Below are 27,860 nucleotides of genomic sequence, written 5' to 3'. Positions count from 1 at the left end.
AGAAAGTACCCTCCCCCTAGTGAAAATGTCAGAGGAAGAGGAAATGGGCAAGAGAAATTAGAGGGATTGGGGGAAATGTGTATTTGTATACACAAGGAGAGAGAGAAAAAGGGGAAGAGGGCAGTGACCCCCTCAGGCTGGGTGGTGGTGGTGGGGATCTCTGTTTAGCATTCTTGCTTCCCTCCTCCCACAGCACAAGGCTCCTAGTAGCAGCAGGGGCCATCTCTTTTGCCCACAATGCGCTGGTCATCTCCGTCATCATTGCCTGGGGTGTCCGGTGTGTCTGAGTCGCTGCTGTCGTCATCCTCCTCCTCCACTTCCTCTACAGCTCGTGTCTCCCCACTTGCTGCTGGCCTCTCCTGGCAGCTCTGGTATGACTGGGAAGAAGGGGCATGGGGGTAAGTAGAGGGCTTAGAGTAGAGGTGGGCAAACTACAGCCTGCGGGACCCTCCTGCCTGGCCCCTGGCCTGCGAGGCTCACCCCCGGGCCTCCTCCCCCACAGCCTCAATTCACTGCGCTGCTGGTGCAATGCTCCGGGTGGGGGCTGCAAGCTCCTGGGGCAGCACAGCTGCAGAGCCTGGCCTGACCTGGTGCTCTGTGCTGCACGGTAAGGGGGCAGGGAGCAGGGCGGGTTGGATAGAGGGCAGGAGAGTTTAGGGGAGTGGTCAGAGGTCTGGGGGGGGTTGGATAGGGGGGCAGGCGTGACGGGTTCTGGGGGCAGTCAGGGGACAGGGAGAAGGGGTGGTTGGATGGGGCAGGAGTCCTGTGGGAGGGTCATCAGGGTTGGATGGGATAGGGGACTGGGGGGGATGGAGGGGGCCAGGCCACGCTCCCCTCCCCTAACCAGCCCTCCATACAATTTTCCAAACCCAATGCAGCCCTCAGGCCAAAACGTTTGCCTGCCTCTGGCTTAGAGCATCAATTGCCAACCAGAAACCAACCCCACCTTCCTCATCCCATCTCACCTCCATGGGGTTGACGATGATGGTGAGGGCCGAGTCATCCCAGAACATGTCACTCCCCTTGCTGCTGGCTCCTGCATGGCCTCCCCCAGCAGCCCCTGCAGCCTCGTGCCCAGCCCCCTGGCGGTGCAGGGAGTGGATACGCAGGATGCCGAGGATGACCATGAGTGCCAAGAAGCCCACACACACCACGATGATGATGGTGGCTGCACTGGGGACCACTGGAGGGGGAGGGATAAGGAGGTTACAAACATCTGACCAAACAAAGGTTCCCACACTGTCTCGCCTTTAACCTGTGAGAGGCCAGGGATACTTGGGTATTGCTCTAGGGCAACCCCAGCTGCAGGAATCTGCCTCTGCTCCTTGCTTGGCCACGGGCCCAGCTTCATGTGCGCTGCAGCCCCACATGCCAAGCATGTCCCAGCCTCACTCACTGCCTTCATAAACTGTCAGTACTCCTCCTGCCCTCCTAGATTTGACTTCCTGAGTGGCCCAGCCCAGCCTTCACTTGCCTGCCCTCTAGCCCTAGCTGCCTCCTTTGCTTGGACCCTCCATGGAGTAGCTCCAGTCAGTATTGCACGCTTTGGGGCAGCTTCTCCAGGCTGGCTGCACTGCTGTGAGTGCAGCAGAGGAAGGGAGGGGCAAAGGGGGCACTAAGCTGCCTCAGGTCATGCCTGTAGTGGCCTGCTTCCACTTGTACCAGCTGCCCCCCCCCATCTTGCAAGCAGCAGATTTCTAGAAGCCAGGAAACACCCCCACCGCGCGCGCGCACACGCGTACACACACACACGCACGCACGCACGTTCTCCTCCTGCATTCAGTTAAACTGGCTCTACGGCTCCTTTGTGTTGGCAAAGTGGCACAAAGCAGCAGGGTGAACCAATGAATCTGGCCACTGCTCTCTTCCCTGCTCTTCTCCATCACCTTTGGCAGCAAGAGTCACCACTTCCTTTGCAGCAGCCTCCTTGCTGTCCGGAGCTGCTTCCCTGTATCTGCCTTGTTCATTGCCTTCTAATCCCAGTTCTCCTCTTAGATCAGCTTCAACCTGGACTCTGCTTTTTAAATTTCTCTCTGCTGCTGAGGCATCTCTGGAATTGCATTAATCAGCCCTGTGCAGAGTTTCTATGAGAAATGTAAAATGAAGCAATGCCAGCCACTCTACTCTTCTTAGCCCTTTCTGGAGGAGGATCTCAAAAGGACTATTAAGCACATCAACCAACCTCATGAACCACTACTCCAAGCATTAAAATGCAGCCACCTCTGGACTGAGTTCTGGGAGTTGATGAATGACAGTATATGACAGAAAGCCAAGAAGAATCTTTTAGGTGATTAAAACTAAGATGGGAGGATATAGAGACAGAAAGGAATCACCCAGTCTTATTGGGTTTTGCCAGGAGCCCAGGGTTTATAACCTGACTCAGGGAAATAGTGAGAGGAGATCTGCAGTGACCATGAGAAGCTGTTGCTTCAGATTTAAATTTCATCTGAATATCACCTCTTCCCTAGCCCCACACCAGAGCCAGCCCTGACTCTGGGGGAAGAGCACCCTCTGCTTAGTCAATCACACCATTCCTTGCAGCATAGTGCTGCCTAGTACTGGGGTCAGTCCTGAAATGCCAGTAGGGAGTCACTGTAGGTTTCTACACAAATCTGCCCCCGGGGTAATTCTGCATGTAGGCTGTCACCAAGTCATCAGGGTTGCATACTGGAGTTGTGATGGACATTGGCCAGGCTGTGCCCAGATAGTTCTGGTAGATGGTGACCTTGATGCATGAATTGCTGGGAATTGAGGATGTGGTTAGGATGAGCAGCCCGGTTCATATTGTGGAGGACGTTCACCTGTGGAAGAGGAAGAGATTCAGTCTCTGGATTTAATGAGATCGGGGCTTCACACGTACACAGTCATTGATGGCCTTGTACCTCAACAATAAACTCGTTGCTGGAGTAGCGTCCGTTCATCTCGGTGCAGGAAAGGCAGAATTTCCTCTCATAGAGGGCAGTGCCATGTCTGATGCGGTATGAGACCTGGCGGAGGATCTCCTCATATGCCGCAATGCTCTCCACGCCTGGGGCCAGGGGGAGAGAGAGACAGATTAAGGTGTGGGGTAAGGGAGCTTTCATTTCCAAATGATCAAGGTCCACCTGACATAACACTGTTGAGTCTAAAGAAAAGTTGTGCGGGAAGGACAAACCAGGCTCGTACCTAAAAGGGAGCGGAGCTAGGTGTGGCTCCCTTGAGGTGTCTGCAACCTCAAAGGGCCCAGGAAATCCCCAGTAACTGTCATTAATGTCTAGGGAAGGTAAGGCAGGGTCCAGCAGCCACAGTCACACATGTTGGATTCCAACCCCGCCCCCCCAGGAAATGCATCTGCACACAACCAGTGGGATCCACTGCCACCCAGAGGCAGCATGGAAAACACTTCTGGAATGGAGAAGTGCAGACCACAAGGGGAAGGGAACAGAGTGCAACTGAATCAAAGGAAAGGAACTCGGATCCCGTACCGTAGCACTGTGAGCCTGGGGTAACGCCTCCCTTTCCAGACCTAGAGCCCTATCACTCAGGACACTAAGAACCAAGAGTCCAGGGAATGGATGGACAGGACAAATCCTCCCCTGGTCTCAGTCAGTGTGATGAAGCTTCTCCATCTCTAACATCTGGCAAGCAATTCTCCTGGCTGTGACTGGCAGGAAGTGGAGGAGACAGGAAACAGGAAGACCTGTCTGGGGGAGAGTCTACCTGTGATGGTGAAGTAGGCAGAGGTGTTGATGAGTTCCAGGCCCCGCTGCTGCAGGGATGCTCCATTCAGGATCAGGTATTCCCTCTCCGGGTCCAGGTCATCTCCCACCAGGGAGATCTCGCAGCCATCCAGGTTGTGGACAATCTCATCTGACATTCGCGTGTCTGTCACTAAGAGGTATAGAGACAGGAATCAAGAGATCAAAAAAAGCAAAACCAGTGCTCAAAATGGACAGAGCTCATGATACCCACTTAATAAGAGACCTTGTCTGCATCACATCTGTGCTGCACTATGCCATCATGCTAATTATGTCGCTTTCTGGTGGCAGTTCTCACTATGAGTGGTATCTTCCTGTCTGTCATGTTGTTTGCTGGTGTGGTTGCCACTTCTTGCTTCTAATGACATTGCTTCTGCTTGCTAAAACAATCACTTCATGTTCTAAGAATGAGACACTTTGGGGATTTTTGGTGACAGCATATCTTGCCTGGAATGGTTCTGTTGATACTGCAGTGTTACCAGCTCAGATACATGAGACTTTAAAAAAAAGATTCCACACAATGATCTTAAAAATGCTGGCATAACTCTTTTAAATATTCCCTTATTCAAAATGGCCACCATCTCTCATTACTTTCAATGGGGCTAAAGCCAACTTATCCTCAGTCAAGACAGCCATAATTGCATGGGGGAGTGAGGCTGCCCTAGTAAAGTGGCCACTAATCCCCATTCTTTTAAATGGAACTGAAGCCAGGCTGCCCTCAGGGAAGATGGCTATAGCTCTAGGGAGGTTGGACAGGATGCTAAGAGCAATGTAGGAAATGTGGGCAGCAGGAATGTGGTAGGAGACTGGGGAGTGCAGGAAGGAAACCTGAAGGGATGCAGGAAGAGGCTGAGAAGCAAGATAACATGGGGTGGTGTAGGAGATGGGGGGATTCAGGGGAATGTGTGGTGTTAGAGGAGATTAAGGGTGACAGGGACATGTGGGGAGCAGGAGAGAGGCTAAAGAGAAGGAGGAGAAGACTGAGGAGAGCTCAGGGCAATAGGGGGTGGCAGAGTTAAAGTGTAAGGTGATGGATTCTGGAAAGGGAGGTAAAGTGGGAGCAGATGGAGACTGGGAGAGGAGCACGGAGTTAGTATAATAAGCAGGAAACTGGGTGGGGTAGAGCTGAACACAGGGAAAGAAAAGAAAGAGACAGGTTCTGGGAATATAGATAACTGTTTCGAGTGACACCACATCCGATTTCTAAGTACATCACTTCCCACTTAAGTTTTTCTAGTGACACTTTCCTATTTCTAAGCAAAATTATTTTCTGTTTCTGTGTTGGTAGTGACACCACTTCCTGTAACTAAGAGACGTCATTTTTTGTTCTAGTGACATCATTTCCAATTTCTAGGTAACAATACTCCCTATTTTGTGTTCTCATTTCCTGTTTGTGAGTAAGCCCCTTTTCCATGGGCCCCGCTCACCTGTGCCATGCCAGCTCTCATCCTTCTTGGTCTTCACCTGGTGAGAGATGGAGCAGGTGACCTGGAGGTCAGGGAACAGGGGGACCCCATCAGGGTTCTCAAAGTCTGATGCAGGATGAGCAAAGTGAGCATTACCACTCAGCAGGATCTGGGGGGCATCAGGTTGCAGCACCACCACATAGCCTTCCACATCAGGGATGGAGACACATGACTCTTCACTGAAGCACCTGACAGAGGAAGGGGACAGAGTGTTAGTACCTACACACCAATGTCTGCCAGCCTCATCCTGGAGGGGATAACTTGCCTTTCCGGTACTGTTGGCAAGGGGCAGACCACCTTGTGACTGCCAGCTTATAAGTGCTTCTTTACAACCTTCTGTGCTCTGCAGAGTGGTATTCTGGGAATTGCACCATTGCATTTAGAGATGGTACTGTGATGTCATCATCACCACAAGCTCCAACCCATAGGTAGAGCGAAAGCCAACATGAGCGAATGGGGTGTCTGACCAGATGCCAGTGCACAAGTGCCATTGGTGATGGCTCTGTATCCATATTATATTTATACTCCCAAAATATACTGGCACAAACTTTCCTACTTTTTTTTTAGGTTTATTCTTGTACATTTTGAGATTATCAACCCCGAATTAAAAGGCAACAAAGGGTAGTGAATTTTAATAATAGAGTCCTGTCTGATTGGTGAGCTTAGCATGAAGTGCTACTTGCTATGAGCTATAAAGGGATACATTGTAGGATAACACTCCAACAGATTCCCTCCAATTTGCCTGGGGGAGAGGTTCCACCTGGAGTTCCTGCACTCACTTGACAGTGGTTGTGAGCTTGAGCGGCCGGACTCCAGGCGTGGCAAAGCGCAGCGAGTTCATGTAAACCACGTGCTGGATTGCGTGGTTGAAGGTTTCCACATCATCACCCTCCAGTGTGAGCAGGGACTGGGAGGGATTAACATGAACCTATGCAGGGGGAAAGGAGAGAATGGACTGAAGAGTCCCTTGTGGATGCTTTGATTCTGGACTAAGAGATGCAGAAGAGGAGTACAGGGAGATTCCTGGGGTGCGGCAGGAGACAGGGCTGAAGGGGAGAGTGGGGGAGGTTCATGCGAGCTGGGGAGGGGACATACCTTCATCCCTTTGCCAAGGCTGTCAAAGTCACTGTAGTCAAGCCCCTCACGACAGGCATAGAGGCACTCAATCACCTCCCGGCTCTCCAGGCTGCCGGGGCGCATGGTGAAGCCAGCCAGGTAACCATGGAAGTAGTGGTGAATCAGCAGAGGGTCTCCTAAGGGGAACACAGGATGAGGAGGAGGATGTGAGAGACAGTGCGGGAGGTGGGGGGGAAGCAAGAGAGAGAGAGGCAACAGATGGAGAGAAGAGAAGAAAAGTGAGAGTGTGAGGGAGACATGAATGCGGGAGGTAGAGAGAGACAAAAGTGAGCGTGGGATGGGGAAAGACAAAGACAACAAGGAGGAGGGGTTAAGGGAAGGGGGAGAAATAAAGTCTGGGAAACCCAGATAGAAGGAAAGAGACTAAGGCAGATAAGGGTGGAGAGAGTGAGAGAAGTGTCTGCCAAGACACAGAGCCCTTGACAGAGATGGTTTCCCCCACCCAGACTTGTTTTGCTTGCTGTGGTTCTCATGAGGGCATAAAGAATGTCAAATCCCCATTAGATAATTTAGGGAGAGGTTGCATTTTCTGTGTCCCTGTTCTTCATTTCCCCCACTGTCCTCAGTGACCAGCTCTAATGATCAGGAGTGGGGACCATTTTACCTGTCTCCCACAGGATAAGCATATTGAGTCTCCCCAAAATAGGCTCCACTGATCCCTGCACCAGTCCTCTCATGTTCCACAGAGATCAGTATGCTGCCAAATAACAAGAGTTTTCCTCCCAGAAAAGATGGGGTGGGAGAGGGAGCTGTGTGGAACAAATGCCATGCGAGAAGCGGACGGAAGTCATGCGCGGTGGAGAAGGGGGCAGTCCTTACCCCCAGTCCATACCTTGAATAGGATCTGTGGAGTTCTCGTTCCCTCTGATTTTCTCTTTGGTTTTCTCCTCTGCAAGAGGAAAACATTCCGATCATTGACTAAGTATCAGCCTTTGGGAGCAGGTGAGTTATAAAGTCAGGAAAGACAAGAGGGCTGTGTCAGCCAGGGAAGAGAGAGACATCTGGTTGGCACACTCTGCTCAGCACTAGGCCCTTCAATAGCAAAGGCCTCACATTGCAGAGCAGGGAGGGGACAGTCAGATGGCTGACAGATGTGGAGATGAATGTATGGGTTTTTTTCTGCCTCCCAACAATATTGACCTTATGAACTTAATGGATTGATGTTTCTTATTGATCTTAGGCAGTTCTCACAGGCCACTTAGCTTTTCCATTTGAAAGCTAGATAATTCCAGGGGGAACTCACAGGGCAGCAGAACAATTTTTGTGGCTTACACATGGTAGGGTGCTGTGCTATAAGAGGATCTCTGTCCAAGAGGAGGCATGATTGCAAGATGGGCTCAGTCCTGCTGTGGAGAAGACAGACTGCAGCTACATTTTAGTTGGCTGTAGTCGTGAGGGTTCTGAGTAGAGGGACTGGAACAGGTGGGCAAACTGTTTGGCCCAACAGCCACATGTGGGTATGGAAATTGTATGGTGGGCCATGAATGCTCATGAAATTGAGGGTTGGGGTGTGGGAGGGTGTAGGGCTCCAGCTCGGGGTGCGGGCTCTGAGGTGGGGCTGAGGATGAGGGGTTGGGGGTGCAGGAGGGTGCTCTGGGCTGGGACAGAGGGGATCAGAGGGCAGGAGGGGGATCAGGGCATGGGATTGGGGCCCAGGAGGGGGGCAGGGGTGCAGGATCTGGGTGGTGCTTACCTCAAGCAGCTCCCGGAAGCAGCGGCATGTCCTCTCTCCGACTCCTACATGTAGGGGCAGCCAGGGGACTCTGCACGCTGCCCCGTCTGCAGGCGCCGCCCCTGCAGCTCCCATTGGCCATGGTTCCTGATCAATGGGAGCTGTGGGGGTTGGTGCTTGGGACGGGCAGCATGCAGAGCCCCCTGGCTGCTCCTACCCATAGGAATCAGAAGGGGGACATGCCGCTGCTTCCGGGAGCTATGGCATGGAGCCGGGCAAGCCCCAGCTCCCACTCACCAGCGGGAGCTTGAGGGCCAGATTAAAACATCTGAAGGGCCAGATGTGGCCCCCAGGTCGTAGTTTGCCCACCCCTGTTCTAGAATATACCTTGGAGGAAAACAGGGAACTGGGGAAAGGAGCCTTTCATCTCCAGGGCATTGGCTCCAATCTGGCCTCAAGTCTGTAGCGGCCGTGAGTCTTTTCCTATCTGACACATTCACAGCCCTCCCAGCCTGCCTCCCATTTGGAATGAGCTGAGGTGTCTCGGTTCGATTCCTAATGATATAGGAACCCTCATCAATGAAACCAGCGTCACTCTTGGCACTGAGTGGCCTCCTTGTTGGAAGCCTTATCAGAGGTCAAGAACTGAATGACTACAAAGACTGAACTCCCCTCTGATCCTAGAGGGGATCCGTGCAGGTGCAGGTATCCACAGGGATGCTGCCTGTACTGTCATTGCCCACTGAGTTGCACCAAGACACTGTTGGGCTGGTCCATTGGGGGGCACCACACTGGTTTTGGTGCTGAGAATGCCTCTTAAGCTGGCCATAGTGCTCTCATTGCATTGGCCACTGCTTGGCATTAGGTAGAACATCTTCTGGACCCTTCTGCCTCGTCTCCAGTCCACCCCTTTGTTGGGGCAGTATTGAGGCAGGGCACTCACCAGCCCAGCAGGCTCCAATCATGAGGTAAAGTTCCTGCCTTGGGGGATGGATAAGGCCATTGTCATGGATGAGCGCAGGGTCATAGGACACACCATCCACATAGAGTGTGACAGTGGGGAACTCCAGGTTGAGGGCATAATGATGCCATTCATCATCACAGACCTGTGAAAGGCAGAAGGAGAGATCAGCAAGCGGAGGAAAGGAGAAAGAGAGAGAGAGAAGAAGGCAGATCCTTCCTCACCTGCTCCAACTTCCACAGAAATTTGACAGGTCTCGCACTCTCCAGCAAAGGCCAATATAGGAAAGCAATTCGGCAGCCATGCACAGCCAGGGAGTAGTGAGAGTAGCCATCATCTGCAGAGAGGGAGAGGGGGCATAAAGGGAGATGAAAGAGCAAAGAAAATTCCATAAAGCACTATCCTGGGACCCTTAGAGAGCTGGGTTAGCTTGAGCAACTGGGCTGAGATCCCACCCACTCATCACACAGGACATGAGCCTTGCACTCAGAATAGTGCAGAAGAAACCATTCCACCCCCTCTCCCTTGCAATATGGTCAGGGTATATCTCCTGGGGCTGGCTGCTCCCAGAACTTACAATGGAGCCCAGCCTGGCCGGGGAAAGGGGCAGGGAGAGAATCCCACCAGAATGGAATGGTCCATTCTAGTCTGTGGCTGGGAAGAGATTCCCATCTGGAAGGAGAGTCTATTCTGAGGGTTCATGGTGGGGAGTATCAGTCTCACAGGAAGAGGGTCTGTCTCCAGGGTGTCTCACCACTCTGCACCGTACTGCAGATCACTGTCTCCTCCTCCTTCTTGCCCTTGCCAGGCACCACAGCATGTTTCATCCACAGCGACAGGGTGAAGTGGTCACTGAGCCTTTCGTGAGCACCCACCCCAGTGCCCACAGGCACCTGGGCCACCTGGCTGCCATTGAACCAATAGATGAGGCTGCTGTCCTGGCTGTAATGCACTGAGAGCCGTGCCGTCCAGTTGGCCAGGGGGCTGGACACAGGCAGCAGGTCAACCTCACCCGAGGCAGCACCTACCGAGGGACAGAACGGATTTAGAGACAGATGTCAAGGCAGAGACAGACTCACAGGGACAAAGAGTAGAAGGGGCTAGGTGGAGTGTGACATGGAGATGGAAAGGTGCCAGGGGTCTCTGAGGATGCAGAGGGGTTCCCGGCAGCTCCCCTCAGGATAGTGGGAGATATCAGGAGAGGGACAGGGGGAGCGGCCATGGGCTCCTTTGGTGGAAAGGATGCAGGGATTGTTCCAGTGGCTCCCCTCAGTGCTGAGGGATGGGTCCATGACTCCCCGGAAGGCAGGGGCTGCAGGAAGGTGTAGGGGGTCATCTCCCCTCAATGTGTGGATAGTATCCCCTGACCCCTCTCAGTGCTGGGGGTGGGGATGGGGGTGGGCCAGGTATCCCCCAGTCTCTACTTGGTGCAGGAGTTGGAAAGTCTGCATCCCTTTGGCTCCCCGTGGAGTGGGGTGAGGGAAGGTAAACCCCCCCGTCACACCCTAGCTCCACATGGGGAAGGAATAATGCACACCACAGAGTTTGCGCAGCGACTTCTCTGAGTAGTTGTCACGATCACACCCCTTGGCCACGTGGTTCGTCTGCAGCTCCACTGTAGCTTGGATGTTCCACAGCGGCTCATCGCATGTCTCCAGGTGGATGCTGGGAAACAGTGCCAGACTGCCTGCACCTGGCATGTACTCAATCCGCTTATTCCAGCCTATTGGAGGGGAGAGAGAAAGAGAGAGAGAGAGAGGAGTTAGGGCCCTGTCCTGAGGCCTTCCCAGGTCAGGGCAGCTGGCACAGACCCTCCACCACTACTGATTTTCCCTGGAAATGACAGATTTTTAGCCCTTTCCACATTGAAAAATTAACCTATCCACTGGTTTTTCTAAAGCTGGGGTCAGCACAGGCAGAGATTTCACAGGAGATTAGAGAGTGGGTTTTGTGTGTTTATAGCCCTGGTACTGATGGATATCACAGAGACCCTTGGATTTTTGACATCTCTCAGCCCGATTTTCAGAGGTGCTGAATCCTCCCAGCTCCTACTGACTTCAGCTGGACCTGTGTGTGCTCAGCACTTCTGAAAGGCCCAAGTTGTCTCAAACTGAAGCACCCAAAAATCAGTGGTCACCTAAATACAGTATTCATAATAAACACACATACAAACTACATTAAGGTTGCAAAGCCAAGCACTTACAAGTTAGGATATGCCAGAAATTCTGCTTCCTTGTGCACATGTATTATGGCACAATCTTAAGTGACATGATCACATACTGTCCCACAGGACCCATTTCATTCAGTGCACAGTATGGAGGGGGCTCTTTAAATAAGCAGCTATTCAATACTTTCTTTTCTCCCTGTAATTCAATATCTAACCCCAGGCCTCATTTACTGCATACTATTCAAACCCTGCTGTGAAGGCAGAATTAATTTCCTCATGGACTTTACTATGGCCCTCATCACTACAGTATCTGAGCACTTCACAAACATCAATTAATGTATTTTCACAACACCCCTGTGAAACAAGGGGGTGGTATTATCCCCTTTTTACATCTGGGTGATTGAGGCACTGAGAGATTAAGGGCAAAAGTGAGCACTAATTTTGGGTGCCCAATTTGAAACACCCAATTTGTTGTTTAAAACAACAAACACCAATTTGAAAAATCAGAGTATTTAGCATTATATAGAAACGTATATGTTCAGAGCACAGTTCCCATTAACTTCAGTTGCAGCTGTGAGTACCCAGCACTTCTGCAAATCAGACCCAGGGTCTCAAGTCAGACTCCAGAAAACAAGGAACACACAATTAGTGACCACCTGTGAAAAGTCTGTTTTTCAAAGCTTTTGATACGGACTCCCACAGCATTCTTGCCAGCAAGTTAAAAAAATATGGATTGGATGAATGGACTATAAGGTGAATAGAAAGCTGGCTAGATCATCGGGCTCAATGAGTAGTGATCAGTGGCTCAATGTCTAGTTGGCAGCCAGTATCAAGCGTAGTGCCCCAGGGTTTTTGTTTGACATCTTCATTAATGATCTGGATGATGAGATGGATTGCATCCTCAGCAAGTTCGCAGATGACACTACGCTGGAGGGTGGGGATAGGGTCCAGAGAGACCTAGCCAAATTGGAGGATTGGGCCAAAAGAAATCTGATGAGGTTCAACAAGGACAAGTGCAGAGTCCTACACTTAGGTCGGAAGAATCCCATGTACTGCTACAGGCTGGGGACCGACTGGCTAAGTGGCAGTTCTGCTGAAAAGAACCTGGGGATTATAGTGGACAAGAAGCTGGATATGCCGTTAGCCAAGAAGGCTAAAGGCATATTGGGCTGCATTAGTAGGAGCATTGTCAGCAGATCAAGGGAAGTGATTATTCCCCTCTATTCGGCATTGGTGAGGCCACATCTGGAGTACTGCATCCAATTTTGGGCCCCCCACTACAGAAATGATGTAGACACATTGGAGAGAGTCCAATGGAGGGCAACAAAAATGATTAAGGGGCTGGGGCACATGACTTATGAGGAGAGGCTGAGGGAACTGGTCTTATTTAGTCTGCAGAAGAGAAGAGTGAGGGGGGATTTGATAGCAGCCTTCAACTACCTGAAGGGGGGTTCCCGAAGAGGATGGAGCTTGGCTGTTTTCAGTTGTGGCAGATGACAGAACAAGAAGCAATGGTCTCAAGTTGCAGTGGGGGAGGTCTAGGTTGGATATTAGGAAAAACTATTTCACTAGGAGGATGGTGAAGCACTGGGATGGGTAACCTAGGGAGGTGGTGGAATCTCCATCGTTAGATGTTTTTAAAGCCTGTCTTGACAAAGCCCTTGCTGGGATGATTTAGTTGGGGTTGGTCCTGCTTTGAGCAGGCGGCTGGACTAGATAACCTCCTGAGGTCTCTTCCAACCCTAATCTTCTATGAAGTGATTTGCCCAGTATCACAGAGGTATTCTGTGGCAGAGGCAGGCATAGAATCCAATTCTCCAGGGCAGCCTTAACCATGAGACCCTCTTTTCTCTTCCTGCAACTCCCTGCTTCCTTCAGTACATGCCTTCCAATTTCTGCAACAAATGAGGCAAGGGTCCTACAGACAACAGCCCCCTTCCCTATACTGCCCTGATTTATTTCAGACGATGGTCAATTCTGTGTTCTGAAAAAGGCAAGGGTTCTACAGAAAAAAAAAAGAAAAAGAAAAAAAAGAGTATGTGATCACACAATTAAAGACTATTCTAATGCATATATACAAGGCAGCTGAATTAAAGTTGCAAAAGCAACCTTAATACTGTCATTTTCTAATTTCTGAGTGAGACTTTGTAGACAATGTTCTTTTAACATAGGGTTTTTTTAAATGTAATTTCCTAGTTTTTTAAAAAAGAAAACTGAACAAACAGAATATGATTACACATGATGGAATTTGACACCCTCATGGTTCCTCAGCAGGGTTGGAAACTTTAGATCCAACACAAAGACTCCTGCCACTTGAGCTAACGGAGTAACTGAGAGCAATAGTAGGTTGTTATCCTCTGTGTAGATCAGAGCTAGAGTGGGGTGGGACACGCTGCCAGTGGGTTTACCAGGTATTTGCTGACAGCTGAGGAATGGTGAGATTCTGAGATCTTGGGTTCCATTCAAGGCTCTGGATGAGAGTGTACTCTAGTAGTCACTGACTCTTCTGTCTGTTCCCCCTCAAACTTGACCCCTTCTGCCCTTCCAATTTGTCCCAATCCCAGTCCTGTCTCTACGGGCTCCTTGTCCCAGTCCCATTCTCCTTTCCTAATCAGTCCCAGTCTCCAATTGACAGGCTTCTGATCCCAGTCCCAAGCTTCTTGTCCAGTAAATTCTAGCCTCACCCCTTCAGACTCCCCATCCCAGTCCCAGCCTACCCATGCTCCCAGTCTCCTTGCCCTGCCAATCCAAGTCTTCCCTCAGCTCCTCATCCAATCTCAGTTTTCCCTCCCCACCACCTCCATGGCTCCCAGACCCAGTCTCATTGCCCAGCCAGTCCCAGTCTCTGCTTACCTCTGGCTCCCAGCTCTCAATCTCTGCCCCCGATGGCCTCCTGTCCTAACCTCTGCCCAACCCCCCCCCCCAGCATCTTGTCCCAATCTACTCCTCCAGCAGCACCCCAGGTCCAGCTTTTGTACCTTCTGCATTTGAATCAGATGGCTTCCTCCTCCATGCTGCCTAGTGCCAGCACAGGGTGGGAGTGACTGAGACAACAGGTGACACAGGCTTCCTGTTCTCAGTTCCAGTGTCCAGCCCCATCCCACCCTGGAGTAGCAATTACAGGAAAAGTCTGGTGTGCCCCTGTAGCCCTGGACTGGATGGAGCATGCTCAGTCGCTCTGTGGGGATGGCACATGCACTCTGGTCAGCACTAAGGTGACCAGGTGTCCGGTTTTTGACCGGAACACCTGGTCAAAAAGGGATCCTAGCGGCTCCGGTCAGCACCACCAACCGCACCGTTAAAAATCCAGTCCGTGGTGCTGCAGAGCCCAGGCAGGCAGCCTGCCTTAGCCCCACTGCGCTGCTGACTGCAAGCCACCTGAGGTAAGCCCGTGCCCCAACTCTGAGACCCTTTCCCCTGCCCCAGCCTTGAGCCCCCCCACAAACTCCCCCTCCTGCACCCTGAACCCCTCATTCCCGGCCCCACCCCAGAGCCTGCATCCCCATTTAGAGCCCTCACCCTCTTTCATACACCAACCCCCTGCCTCAACCTAGTGAAAGTGATTGAGGGCAGGGGAGAGCAAGTCACCGAGGAAGGGGGAATGTAGTGAACGGGGGCAGGGCCTTGGGGAAGGGGTAGGCCACGACCCACTCGTGGGGTGAGGAGGGAACCGGTTGTTAAGATTTTGGCAGCTCATCACTGGGCACATCCCTGACACAGTGGCCACTCCCTGGCAAATTTCAATCCTTGCTCCAAAGCACAGGGATTCTAGAACTGTCCAAAGTAAAGGTCACTAGAATTTTTAAAACATTTTTGGAAATGGCTGAAATTAAAAAAAAAAAAAATTCAAGCGGAGGCAGGCAACAGGCATGGGAAATTTCAGCCCTAACAGTTAAAGTTTAGCAAAGTTATAAGAAACTGAAAACAGGGTCATATAATGGGTAGCATCGGGCAACCTTAACAATAGACCAGCTCCACCTATAATATGGCACCTGGCAAACACTCAAGACTTCCCACAGATGCAAGCAGGGATCTCCCCACACTGGTGTTTGTTACCCCTTAGCTTTGTAATAGGATGACAGCACATAGGTCTGATGAGTTTGCCTGTAGTTAAGCAAATACATGAAATTTGTACACATTTGCAATCAGCTTTGTGTTTGTCTAAAGATGTTGGTGGGTAAGGTGAAAGGTCAGAGGTTAGGATCTTTACACTACCATGGCAGATTAGGGTCGAGGGTCTTTACACTGCATGGGTTTGGGGAGATGAAGAAAGGGTGAAAGGGGAAGGTATAGAGGAAGAGTTAGGGTATGAGAAGGAAGGAGTTAGGGTGACAGGGTAGGATTATGTTGGTATGGGTGGAGTAGCTGGGCCATGATGGGAGGGACTAGGGGTGAGAAGGAAGTCATGGTGAGAGTTGAGTGGGAGAAGAGGCTTCATACCCTGCCAGCTGGGTTTGCAGGTGGGCTTCACTTGGATCTCCACTTCAGCATCATCAGATGCTCGTTTCTTGCCACAATCATAGGCTGTGACTGTGAACTTGTATAGGTGCTCTCCACTGTATTGCAGCTTCTCTGTGTTCTCAATGTTCCCTGGTAGAGAGAGAGAGACAGGTATTGAGGGGAGGGATAGCTCAGTTGTTTGAGCATTGACCCAGGGTTGTGAGTTCAACACTTGAGGGGGCCATTTAGGGATGTGGGGCAAAAATTGGGAATTGGTCTTGCTTTGAGCAGGGGGTTGGACTAGATGACTTCCTGAGGTCCCTTCCAACCCTGATATTCTATAAAATTCTATGCGGGGGAGCAGAGAGACTGAGACAGAGAGAGACAGACAAGAGTCAAGAGACAGGGAAAGAGAAGAAGAAGGGAGAGGAAGACAGAGTAAGAAGGAAACAGAAATGCACATTAGCAGAACATTGCTCCATTTCCCCACTCATAACGCATAAGGAGAGTCTCATTCTAAAATAAGGTTTATTGTTGAGCCACCACAATAACAAACACGGCAAAACCAAAAAGTTAAGTCCTCACACAATGTTATTTTGTTGAGCTCTGTAACATGCTGAAACACTTCTGAACACAAAAGGGCTGCTGTCTCTCCTCCAAGGTAGATGGCTGGAAGAATGCAAGGAAAGCTAAAAGGATCACACAGCACACATACATGGAGGAATGGACCAGGCAGAGGTGGCAGGGGGCACATGGAGTGAACTGTGGTCTCAGAGGGATACAGAGGCAGGTTCTCACCATCATTGTCAATCAGGAAGGGGATGTTGGGGGTGAGGATCTCATAGTAGCAAATCTGGCTGTATTGGGGGGAGCAGTCTCCGTCAATGGCCTCCACCCGCAGGATGTGGTCATAGAGTTTCCCCTCGGTCACCGTCACATGGTATAACTTCTCCACAAAGACCGGAGCAAACTCATTCACGTCATTCACCCGCACGTGCACGGTGGCCCTGATGGAGACAGAGATGAATAAGCAGCTGATTGATGAGGCAGTGATAGAGGAAGCAAGAGATCAGGTCAGGGAATGAAACCTAGTCTTCCGCAAGACAGACCAAGGCACTGATCCCTAGGGGGTGCCAGCATCATCCCAGCCCTCAAAGAATTAAAGTCCAGGACAGGGAATGAGATTTGGGTTTCCACACAGCAGCACTGACCTCTAGGGAGCTCTGGGCCAGCCTCTCTCATGAGAGAGAGACTGGGATGGAAATTGGCTGAAACTATAGTAAAGAACAGAATTGTCAGACAGATAGATGAACATGATTTGTTGGCGAAGAGTCAACACAGCTTTTGTAAAGGGAAATCCTGCCTCACCAATCTATTAGAATTATTTGAGGAGGTCAACAAACATGAGGACAAGGGTGATCCAGTGGATACAATGCACTTGGACTTTCAGAAAAACTTTAACTAGGTCCCTCACCAAAGGATCTTAAGCAAAGTAAGTTGTCATGGGATAAGAGGGAAGGTCTTCTCACGGATCAATAACTGGTTAAAAGACAGGAAACAAAGGGTAGGAATAAAGGGTCAGTTTTCACAGTGGAGATAGGTAAGTAGCAGTATCCCCCAAGGATTTATACTGGGACCAGTGCTGTTCAACATATTCACAAATAATCTGGAAAAGGGGTAAAGAGTGAGGTGGCAAAATGATGGGATCTAAATTAACACTCAAGAAAGAGGTCTTGGACTCATTGTGGATAGTTCTCTGGAAACAGTCGCTCAATGTGCGGCAGCAGTCAAAAAAGCTAACAAAATGTTAGGAACCATTAGGAAAGGGATAGATAATAAGACAGAAAATATCATAATGCCTCTATATAAATCCATGGTATGCCCACATCTTGAGTAGTGTGTGCAGTTTTGGTCACCCCATCTCAAAAAGATATATTAGAATTGGAAAAAGTGCAGAGAAGGGCAACAAAAATTAGGGGTATGGAACAGCTTCCATATGAGGAGAGATCAAAATAACTGGGACTATTCAGCTTGGAAAAGAGATGACTAAAGGGGGATATGATAAGGGTCTATAAAATCATGAATGGTGTTGAGAAAGTGATTAAGGAAGTATTATTTGCTCCTTCACATTATGCAAGAATCAGGGGTCACCCAATGAAATTAATAGGCAGCAGGTTTAAAACAAACATAAGGAAGTGCTTTTTCACGCAGTGTGCTGTCAACCTGTGGAACTCGTTGCCAGGGGATGTTGTTAAGGCTAAAACTATAATGGAGTTCAAAAAAGAATTATATAAGTTCATAGAGGATAAATTCATCAATGGCTGTTAGCCAAGATGGTCAGGGATGCAACCGCATGCTTTGGGTATCCCTAAAGCTCTGACTACCAGAATCCGGGACTGGACAACAATGGATGGATCACTTGATAAATTTGCCCTGTTCTGTTCATTCCCTCTGAGCATCTAGCACCGGCCACTGTCAGAAGACAGGTCCTAGGCCTAGATGGACCATTGGTCTGATCCTGTATGGCCATTCTTATGTTCTTAGTAATTTAACGTGGGGGTCTGGCCTATACAGCAGCACAAAGCACTGACCCCTAGGACACAGCTCTCAGACATCTCTCATTTCAAAGGCGTCACTCATTTTAGCCCCATAGTTACTGACAGTCCACACACACTTGGTGTCCCCTCACTTTTATTATTGGCAATGATTGACATAAAAAATGCAGACTGGTGAACTGGAGGTTCTAGAAAGAGTTCTTCACACTGGAGGAAAGAATCCCACAGCCATTTTAGTTTCCTGCATGACTCATTTGTGTCCCTGCCCCCCTCATATTGGGTCTCTGTGATACACTGAATGCCCCATTTTGGCTTTGGCAGGTTAAGAGGTAGGCTCCAGCCACCACAGCCCCCCACTCCTGCCTCACTTGTGGGATTTCTTGGTGTTGGTCCCATCAGGTCCCTCTCCACAGTCATATGCCTGGATGGTGAAGGTGTGTTCCTTGTGTGCTTCACAGTCCATCGGCTCCTTGGCCCGGATCAGCCCCTCACCCGTGGCCTTGTCCAGGATCACAGCTTCAAAGGGCACCCCTGCCCCATGGATCCGGAAGCCACAGATCTCACCTGGTGCCCCCCAGAGCAGGGGAGGAGAGGGAGAGAGACAGAAAGGGGAAGAGGAACAGGCCAATGAGGACAGCAAGGAGTTACCTTCCCCTGCCACCCAGTCCTTGCCCATCCACACCACACCTCACCATCTCTCTGCAACTTGTCCCTCTTCCAAACTTGTCAGCTTGGAAAAGAGACGACTAAGGAGGGATATGATAGAAGTCTATAAAATCTTGACTGGTATGGAGAAAGTAAATAAGAAAGTGTTATTTACTCCTTCTCATAACACAAGAACCGAATGAAATTAACAGGCAGCAGGTTTAAAACAAACAAAAGGAAGTATTTTTTCATAAAACGCAGAGTCAGTCCGTGGAACTCTGACAGAGGATGTTGTGACCAAGACTATAACAGGATTCAAAAAAGAACTAGATAAGTTCATGGAGGACAGGTCAATCAATGGCTATTAGCCAAGATGGGCTGGGATGGTGTCCCTAACCTCTGTTTGCCAGAAGCTGGGAATGGCTAGAGGGGATGGATCAATTGATGATTACCCATTCTATTCATTCCCTCTGGGGCATGTGGCATTGTCCATTGTCGGAAGACAGGATACTGGGCTAGATGGACCTTTGGGCTGACCCATTATGGCCGTTCTTATGTCCCCCCGCCCCCACCATTTCATCTTGAGAACACCCCTTTCCTTTCTCCCTCACCCATTCCCTTCTCATGCTCTCACTTTTATCTCCTTGGGTGTGGATTCATGCTTGCCTCATGGCTTCTTTATACCATCGCTGGCACCCGTACCAGGGTAGATCACCCTCTGCAGAAGCCCCCAGTACAGGGCATTCCTAGGGGAAGCAGGAGTCTTGCCCAGAGTGTTCCTGGGTTTATGAAAGGCTCCCAAGGCCACCGGCAACTGGTGCATGTTAGGGCAGCCCATACACTGTTCTAACCTGCACTGGGGCCCTTGCCAGAGGTGCTGTAAAGTCCCAGTGCTGAGCGACAATCCAATCCTCTCTCTCTTTCTGATTCTGTCTGCCCCATCTCCTCTACCCCAAGCCTGTTACCCAGATACCTGCATAGAGCAATGGTGCATCCTTGTCCAGAGCAAATAACGGTGGGTTGAGCAGGACTGTGTTATCATTCTCCATGACGATGCCCTGGTATTCAGCCTCAATCCAGGGTTTGTGCTTGTTTGCTGAGGGAGTTTGGGGGTACAGGAAGAGGACGATACGAACAAGTTAGCCACAATCATAGAGCTAATGGCTCCCCAGATGCAGGCTGGGAGCACCACACTCAACCCTGAAATAAAGGAGGCCCAAAGTAGGCTGATAAGGGGTAGGGAGGGATAGTCCCACTCTATGTGGCTCTGGAGACCTTCCACTGGGAATACTGTCCTGGGGGCCTCATTCCTAGGAGGGAGCTCAGACAAGAGCCACAGCAACTCTCCAGAGGCTGGAGGAGTCAAGTTCTGAGGAGAGATTCAAAGAACTAAATCCCACCCTGCCCCCGGCTTAATAAAGTCATTATTAAAGGACAGAGCCACCCTTAGGGTCTCCATAGGGAATATTCCCGAGGAGCAACCTGACCACTTCTGCCCCACCTCTTTATGGGGCCAGGATTTGAAGGGCTCCAGAATAGATATTTTGTGCTGCTCTCTCCATGCATATGTCCCACTCCATGAGTTCCTTTCTCCTTCATCCCTGGCTCCATGGTATGTCCCATATTCCCTTGGCCCCTCCTTGTTGCCCGAAGTGCTAATCTCGTTGGCTGGAGCCTGGCCAGACTCAGCTTCGAGACAGCAGCCGGCAGGAGGCTCTGAAAAATGTCACAGGCCCAGAAATAGCAAATTAATCTTTATCACACAAACTCCAGGGCAGGGAAAGAGAGAAAGGAGGAGGAAGGGAGTGAGAGGGAGAAGGAAAATCATTACAAATGAACACCGCCTCCCCACCATCCAATCCCTGCTGAACGGGTCTCAGGGATTATAATGCAATGGCCTAGTTTCAACCCCTATCTCCCAGCTAATCCTACCCCACCCCCTGTCCAGGGAGACAAGGATACAGTCACACCCAGGCAATGCTCTGACCACACAGCATGGGCTCAGAGGGGTTGGGGAAAAGGATACAGAGCCTTTCACCTCAAGGGCACCATTTCTAATATAGGGGTCCTTTCCTGCAGCAGAGCTCTGCCTTGCACCATGTTGGGGCATTGGGATCAGTCCTGATTCAGAGTGACCCCTATAAGAGTCAGCCACTCATTTCCACTGATCAGAATTGAGGTGCATAGGCAGAGCTGGGAGTAGCAAGTCCAGGACTCAGGCAGCAAGCAGGGCTCCAGGTCAGGACTAAGGTGCATCAGAAGGGGACATCCAGCCTGCATAGCAGAAAAGGCTGTGGGTTGGGATTTATATCTCACCATATTGATTAACGCTGCATTGTGTTGAAACCCAGAGAAACATCCATTGTCCCTTTATTCTCATCAGTATGCAGCGGGACCCCCTCCTGTGTGCAATTCCACACCTCACCATACCCTCCCACAGAAAAGCCCCCATCCTGTTCCACTCTGAGCCAGGTTCTGGTTTATAAATTATGTAATAGAGGTGGGACTAGATGGCTGTAAATACCAGGTACGCCCCGTTGCTGGGGCAACAAACTGATGGTGGAGGGATAAATCTTGACTGCATCCGTCCCTCAGTTGGAAGGCACGGGGTGATTTCTTGGGAGAGGAGTCTCCAGGGATCATGGGAAGGTTTGGGGGCAGAGGAAGGTTCTTGCCACCTCCAAGAAGATCCCATGGGAGGTAAAGACACTTGTTAAAGACAGATGCGAGGGGAAATGGAGGACACTTAGCCCAAGGGGGCTCTGATCCATGATTGTGCCACTAGGTGCTACTGCAGTACAAATAATAATAAAAATTAATAATAAGGGGTTACCCCCAAAACTGATACACACATAGCTCTGCACCCAGTAACCAGAACCAGCTCTGCATCTTCCAATGGGGAGCGAAGGGGCCTAGAACTCCCTGTTCCTAGGCATCCCTTCTGCCTCCTTGTATGCTACTCTGCCCTATTAAGTTATTCTTATTCTCTCTCTCTCCCCATCTGTGCCTACAGCCATAGATCTTGTAACCTCTCTCTCTCTGTATATGTTTTTGGACAACATCCATGCTCAGAATGTATGAGATATAGGTTGGCATATTTAGCACATAAAATACTCTTGCTCTTATATGCAACTCACATTGATTAATTTACATGGAAATATGTAACCTAATAGACAGATGCTGGAAGGACAATTCTAGGATCAAAGGATGGAGATAGAGGCATGTTGTGTGGTGCTGGATAGCTCAATTATTTTACATATTATATTTCAACAGACAGAAACAAAAAGCAAGGTACTTACAGCCAGAGAGCTGAAATAATGGAAGGATATGTGGGGAGAGAAAGAATTGAAGGACTAAACACGGAGGAAGAAAGAACTAGGCGACCTGAGAAGGTGAGAAAGGGCTGGAAAGAGCGAGGGAGACAGAGAAGGAAAGTGGGTAACAGAACTAGAGTGACTACGTGAACAGGAACCGGAGGAATGAACAGAGAGAACCAGGGATCCAGCAGAGCGCCCAGCACCAAGCTGGGAGCTGGAGACACCGCCATGCCAGGAGCTGGCTCAGATGAGCTGATCGCAGCTGCGTGCCATCTCTTGACATGACTGGAAAGCAGATGGCTCCCGAGCGCTGGGCTCCAGCCCACAATCCGGAGGGACCCCTCATCCCCCCGGGACACCTGGCCCTAGGGGGCTTCCGCTCACCTTTGTTGCAGAAACTGCTGAGCAGCAAGGCACATAGGAAGAAGAGGGAGGCGAGGGGCGGCGGGCAGCCCATCCTGGAAGCCGGCTCCCTCCTGCTCCGTGGTGATGTGCAGCCGCCCCTCTGTGCTCTCACTCCTCTCAGGCGTGTGTGGGGCGGAGAGCAGGGCGCCGAGCCGCGGAACTCTGAGCAGGTGGCCGGCTGGACTCGCAGCCCCTCGGAGCGGAGCGGAGCGGAGCGGGGCGGGATGGATGGAGCGAGCTCGCACGGCTCTGCTCCGCTCCCTGCCCCAGCCCAGCCCCTCTACTGCAGCATGATGTCAGCAGAGCCCAGCACTGACTGATGGGCGCCAGCAGCCAATGCGATGGGCGCGGGAGACAGGTGCTGCAGGGGGGGAAGGGACCAATGGTGGGGAGGCGAGGCACGGGGGTGGGAGACGATCTTTTCTTCCTCGCTGCAAGCTCGAGGAGGCTGGGGGAGCAGAGCCTGGGGGTGAGGGGCCGAGGTGCTGGAACTAGGGGCGCTGCTGCATGCCCTGACTTGAAGGGGTTTCCACCCTGTACAGGGTTTACAGTTTGGTTCAATGGCTCTCAGCACCCGCACTGTACAAATTGTTCCAGAGCCTCTGGTGAGGGGCTCTGCAGGGGCGCTGGCAGCGCGACGGGGGGCGGGTGGATTGAAATAGCAGGGGCGCTGCAGAGTAGTGCTGAGAGGCAGTGGTAGAGCTGTGTGTGAAGGGTAGAGGGCACCTGCGCTGGGAGGGGACGAAATAGCAGGGCGGCAGTGAGTATGGGTCCCTTGCCCTCCAATTTCCAATGGTTCCCCAGACTCAGTCAGCAGCCCTGGCCACAGCAGTCATGGAGCTCAACCTGATAGGGAGTAAGTGCCCGGGTGTCTCCCGGGTTGGGCAGTGACAGGACACTGCCGTGGGGAAGCTCACAGCTGCCGGGGTGTCTCCCGGGTTGGGCAGCGACAGAGCACTGCCGTGAGGAAGCTCACAGCTGCCGGGGTGTCTCCCGGGTTGGGCAGCGACAGAGCACTGCCGTGAGGAAGCTCACAGCTGCCGGGGTGTCTCCCGGGTTGGGCAGCGACAGAGCACTGCCGTGAGGAAGCTCACAGCTGCCGGGGTGTCTCCCGGGTTGGGCAGCGACAGAGCACTGCCGTGAGGAAGCTCACAGCTGCCGGGGTGTCTCCGGGGTTGGGCAGTGACAGAGCACTGCCGTGAGGAAGCTCACAGCTGCCGGGGTGTCTCCCGGGTTGGGCAGCGACAGAGCACTGCCGTGAGGAAGCTCACAGCTGCCGGGGTGTCTCCCGGGTTGGGCAGCGACAGAGCACTGCCGTGGGGAAGCTCACAGCTGCCGGGGTGTCTCCCGGGTTGGGCAGCGACAGAGCACTGCCGTGAGGAAGCTCACAGCTGCCGGGGTGTCTCCCGGGTTGGGCAGCGACAGAGCACTGCCGTGAGGAAGCTCACAGCTGCCGGGGTGTCTCCCGGGTTGGGCAGCGACAGAGCACTGCCGTGAGGAAGCTCACAGCTGCCGGGGTGTCTCCCGGGTTGGGCAGCGACAGAGCACTGCCGTGAGGAAGCTCACAGCTGCCGGGGTGTCTCCCGGGTTGGGCAGCGACAGAGCACTGCCGTGAGGAAGCTCACTCTGTCTGAATTATGGAGAGAGGACGCCGGCCAGACACTTCCTGGTTGGCACCCATGAGTTAAAAATCCCAGTGTGGAAGGCCCAGGAAGCTCAGCCTGGTGTCTGATCGATTGTTGCTCCCCCTGGTCCTTCCCACACTGAAGTGGAGGTGCCAGGAACATAGCCAGCCCCAGCCCTTTCTGTGTTCCCCAGTAAGGAACGATGGGACTCTTACGGCAGCAAGACGCCTGTCCATGGGGCTGCTATATAACACCTCCCACCCCAAGACTAAGGGAGAGAAAGCAGGAGAGGGACCAGCAAGGAGGAGGGAGTCCAAGGTCCCCAGCTTTGTCTCGGTCTCATCCCTTCTCTTCTCCTTCCCTTGTCTCATTCCAACGATCAATTCTGCCCATCTGCCCTGTGATGCCTCCCAATCTGACCGGCTATTACCGATTCGTCTCCCAAGACAACATGGACGGTTACCTTCGGGCTTTAGGTAACCATACCCTTCCCTGGTCGCTTCCCCCTTCTATCTTTTTCACCCCTCCCTCTCCAAAGATGTCACCTCCCGGGGGTGGGATTTTTCGTTCTCCTCCCCCCCCCACACCCCCCCGTCCCTCTATCTTTGACTTTAAGCCTCAGAGGAGTAAGATTCTGGAACAGTTTCCCAGAAGGAGTTGGGGGGGGGGAGCAAACAATTAGTTTTTCGAAAGAGCTGGAGAAATTTAAGAGGGATTGTATGATGGGTTGTTTGTGATGGCGGAGAGCAGGGCTCGGCAGCCCTGAGTTCCCTTCTGGTTTATGTCTGATCTTCCTAAAATCTCATGCTTCCGGGTTTCAGCCAGTCACCTGCAGGGGTCAGGAAGAGAACCCCGCCTCTCCCCCGGCACATGTATTCTGGGATTTGGGGCTTTTTTTGTCTCCTTCCTCTGAAGCATCAGAGATGGCCCCAGCTGGAGATGGGATGTTGTGAGGGCAAGGGCTCTGAGGTGGCACTGATTATTCTCTCTCACATGCTTAGCTGGCTGGTTCTTGCTCACATGCTCAGGGTCCAATTGATTGCCTTATGTGGGGTCAGGAATCTTCCTCCAGGTCAGCTTGGCAGTGATGGGGTGGGGGGGCTGCCTTCTTCTACAGCGTGTGGATATGGGTCACTAGCCAGGATTATCCCTGTATTTCTCACATAATCACTTCCCTGCCATTGTGGTGCCTCAGACACAGGTGGTGCATCCTGGTCCCTCCTATTCTCTGCCTGTGGCACACAACAGTCTAGTCTCTTGGCAGTTATAATACTTTGGTCTAATTTTGATTGTCAGTTTAAGGGTGTTGAGTGGTGTTGGTGACCTGTGATACATGGGAGGTCAGACTAGATGATCTGGTGGGACTTTCTGGCCCTAAACTCTCTGACTATGAACCCAGTCTGTGCAGGAGGAGTGGGCAGTCTGAATTGGGCAGGTGGAACCTGCCCGGAGAAGAAAATGAGATGTATTGATGGGGCAGTGAGGGTCATTAAGGAGAATGTAGCAAGAGAACCAAGGAGGAGTAGTGAAAGGCACTGCTATGGGAAGCTCACTGCTGCCAACACCCCATTATCTGTTCCTTCCACCTCATCCCACCTAGACATTAATGTGGCCCTGAGAAAACTGGTTTGCCTCCTGAAGCCAGACAAGGAGATAACCCATGCTGGAGATCACATGACCATCCGCACAATCACCTCACTGCGCAACTACATCATGGACTTTGACTTGGGAAAGGAGTTTGAAGAGGACCTGGGGCCAGTGGATGGACGCAAGTGCCTGGTGAGAGGGCTGAGAGGACAGACCAGTTACTTAAAGGGCAGCTTGACTGTGGCCAGGGACCCGGGCTTTGCCTAATAATCAGAACAATCCTGTTTCTGATGCAGGAGACAGAGTAGACTCCAGCTCAGAGCTATGCTGGGTCTGTCGGGCTAGTAGCTAATGTGTTCAGGTCTAATGATGAATATGTGTGCTGAGCAGGGAATTGAGAATTAAGATTAAATAAACAATAGAGCCCAGAAGTCCAAAATTTCAGTACCCAGATACCCTTAAATCTCTCCCCCTGCAGCAATGCCCTGAAAAAAATCAGAAAGTCAGATGATTTATCCACTGGAACAAACAGATTCACCGCATGTCATGAAATGTCTGAAATAAGATACTGAGGTTGCTCAGCATACATGACAAACAGACCCAAGGTATCTAAAGTTAGGAACATAACAAAAAAACTCTTCAAAACAGGAGCTGCATTTGAAAATGTCTTAGAGAGAGGGGCAGGTAGTGGGTCAGTGTAGAAAGGTGACAGTACAAAGAAGCAGACAAGGCCTTTTCCTATGCCTAACAGTGTTGCCTGTCTCTCCCCCAACCCCTTTCAGACAGTCGTCTCCTGGGAAGGGGATCAGCTGGTGTGTGAGCAGCAAGGAGAGAAGAGGAACCGGGGCTGGAGGCACTGGCTAGAGGGGGACCATCTGCATCTGGTGAGACGGACCTCTGAGTAGGGTGCAGCACACTAACACCCCAGAAAGGGGAGTCTCAAGAGGGGATTCCCTAGGGGAATGCCAGAGGCTCAGAGTGGGATGATCATTCCTCCCCGCCTTGGATCCCAAGCTAGGCCCCATAGGTTATGCATAGTTTCTCCGGGCAACGGCCACTTCACACAAACATCCTCCTGTAGGGTTCAAAAGTTGACTAGGCTGAGCTCAGTGTGAATCGGCCAATGTCCCTGCCCTGCCCTGAAATTCAACTGTCGCTCCTGGGGCTTTGTGAGAGGAAAAGGGAAGAGATGAATCAGGCACAAGGTTTCCTATGACAGGTTTCAGAGTAGCAGCCGTGTTAGTCTGTATTCGCAAAAAGAAAAGGAGTACTTGTGGCACCTTAGAGATTAACAAATTTATTAGAGCATAAGCTTTCGTGAGCTACAGCTCACTTCATCGGATGCTTTCATCGGAAAGCTTAAGGTTTCCTATGTGTGTCACTAAAACCTCAGCAAAACCATTTAAGGCACAAAGAGAAAAATAGAAATACAGGGAGGCTGTGGGTAAGGGCAATGGATCACTGACAGAGCTGCGTGGGGTGAGGGGCAGGAATACAATACCAGAGGGGCTGTGGGTTACAACTATGGGGCACTGGCAGAGCTGCATGGGGGGCAGGAGTTCAATAGCAGGGAGGCTGTGAGTAAGGGCTTTGGGGCACTGGCAGAACTTTGGGGCACTGGCAGAGCTGCATGCAGATGGCAGCCAGGACTGGAATAGCAGGGAGGTTGGTGTGGGTCAGGTTTGAGGGGCATTGGCAGTGTTGTGTGCAGGGGGAGCCAGGACTGGAAAGCATGAGAACTGTGGGTTTGAACTGAGAAGCCATGGCAGACCTGCCCAAAGTCTCTTCTTTTATCTCCCTCCCTCCCTTTCTTCTTCCCAGCGCATGACAGCAGAAGATGAGGTTTGTGTACAGATCTTCCAGAAAGTGAAGTAACCACAACACCTTCCCAGTAATGAGCACTAACCCATTTGGACAGAACTAGTTTCATTGCAGAGTCAAGACCAAAGATATCAAATCTGCTCCCACCCCACCCCACCACCACCCCATAACTCTTTGGAATAAAAAATACAAGTGGCCAAAACCTCTGTTGAATTGTGTTTCCTTATTACCGTCTACATTCATCCTGCATCTAGGTGCCAAAGCATTTGACACCCAGGTTACATTCCCCAGCCCACTCTCTCACTCCCTGGGGACTGAGAGCCCT

General features: G+C 51.3%; 2 protein-coding genes across 6 annotated transcripts; one reads left to right on the top strand and one right to left on the bottom strand.

The window, feature by feature from the left end:
* Positions 1–7: 7 nt before the first annotated feature.
* Positions 8–22,828, bottom strand: CLSTN3 (calsyntenin 3). The gene is made up of 18 exons (XM_038392132.2): positions 22,482–22,828; positions 19,754–19,876; positions 18,504–18,699; positions 16,379–16,587; positions 15,581–15,730; positions 10,511–10,696; positions 9,728–9,997; positions 9,198–9,310; positions 8,956–9,118; positions 7,173–7,229; positions 6,299–6,456; positions 5,983–6,131; positions 5,165–5,391; positions 3,700–3,870; positions 2,883–3,028; positions 2,669–2,801; positions 966–1,183; positions 8–377 (listed from the first exon to the last, which is right to left on the bottom strand). Exons 1-18 carry the CDS (start codon positions 22,552–22,554, stop codon positions 204–206), a joined length of 2,916 nt encoding a protein of 971 aa, XP_038248060.1. The 5' UTR covers positions 22,555–22,828; the 3' UTR covers positions 8–203.
* On the top strand, positions 22,824–27,734 carry RBP5 (retinol binding protein 5). 5 transcript variants are annotated; one of them, XM_038392176.2, is made up of 5 exons: positions 22,824–22,860; positions 24,574–24,603; positions 25,728–25,906; positions 26,497–26,598; positions 27,536–27,734. In XM_038392176.2, exons 1-5 carry the CDS (start codon positions 22,839–22,841, stop codon positions 27,587–27,589), a joined length of 387 nt encoding a protein of 128 aa, XP_038248104.1. In that variant the 5' UTR covers positions 22,824–22,838; the 3' UTR covers positions 27,590–27,734. The 5 variants fall into 5 exon arrangements, with proteins under 5 accessions (XP_038248104.1, XP_038248115.1, XP_038248125.1 ...); XM_038392187.2 differs by lacking the exon at positions 22,824–22,860 and adding an exon at positions 22,927–23,107; XM_038392197.2 differs by lacking the exon at positions 22,824–22,860 and adding an exon at positions 22,939–22,971.
* The last annotated feature ends 126 nt before the right edge of the window (positions 27,735–27,860 follow it).

The sequence above is a fragment of the Dermochelys coriacea genome, chromosome 1, assembly GCF_009764565.3.
Source record: "Dermochelys coriacea isolate rDerCor1 chromosome 1, rDerCor1.pri.v4, whole genome shotgun sequence".
Classification (NCBI taxonomy): Eukaryota; Metazoa; Chordata; order Testudines; family Dermochelyidae; genus Dermochelys; species Dermochelys coriacea.
The sequence above is the reverse complement of the archived record's forward strand: the minus strand, read 5'-3'. Positions and strand labels throughout refer to the sequence as shown.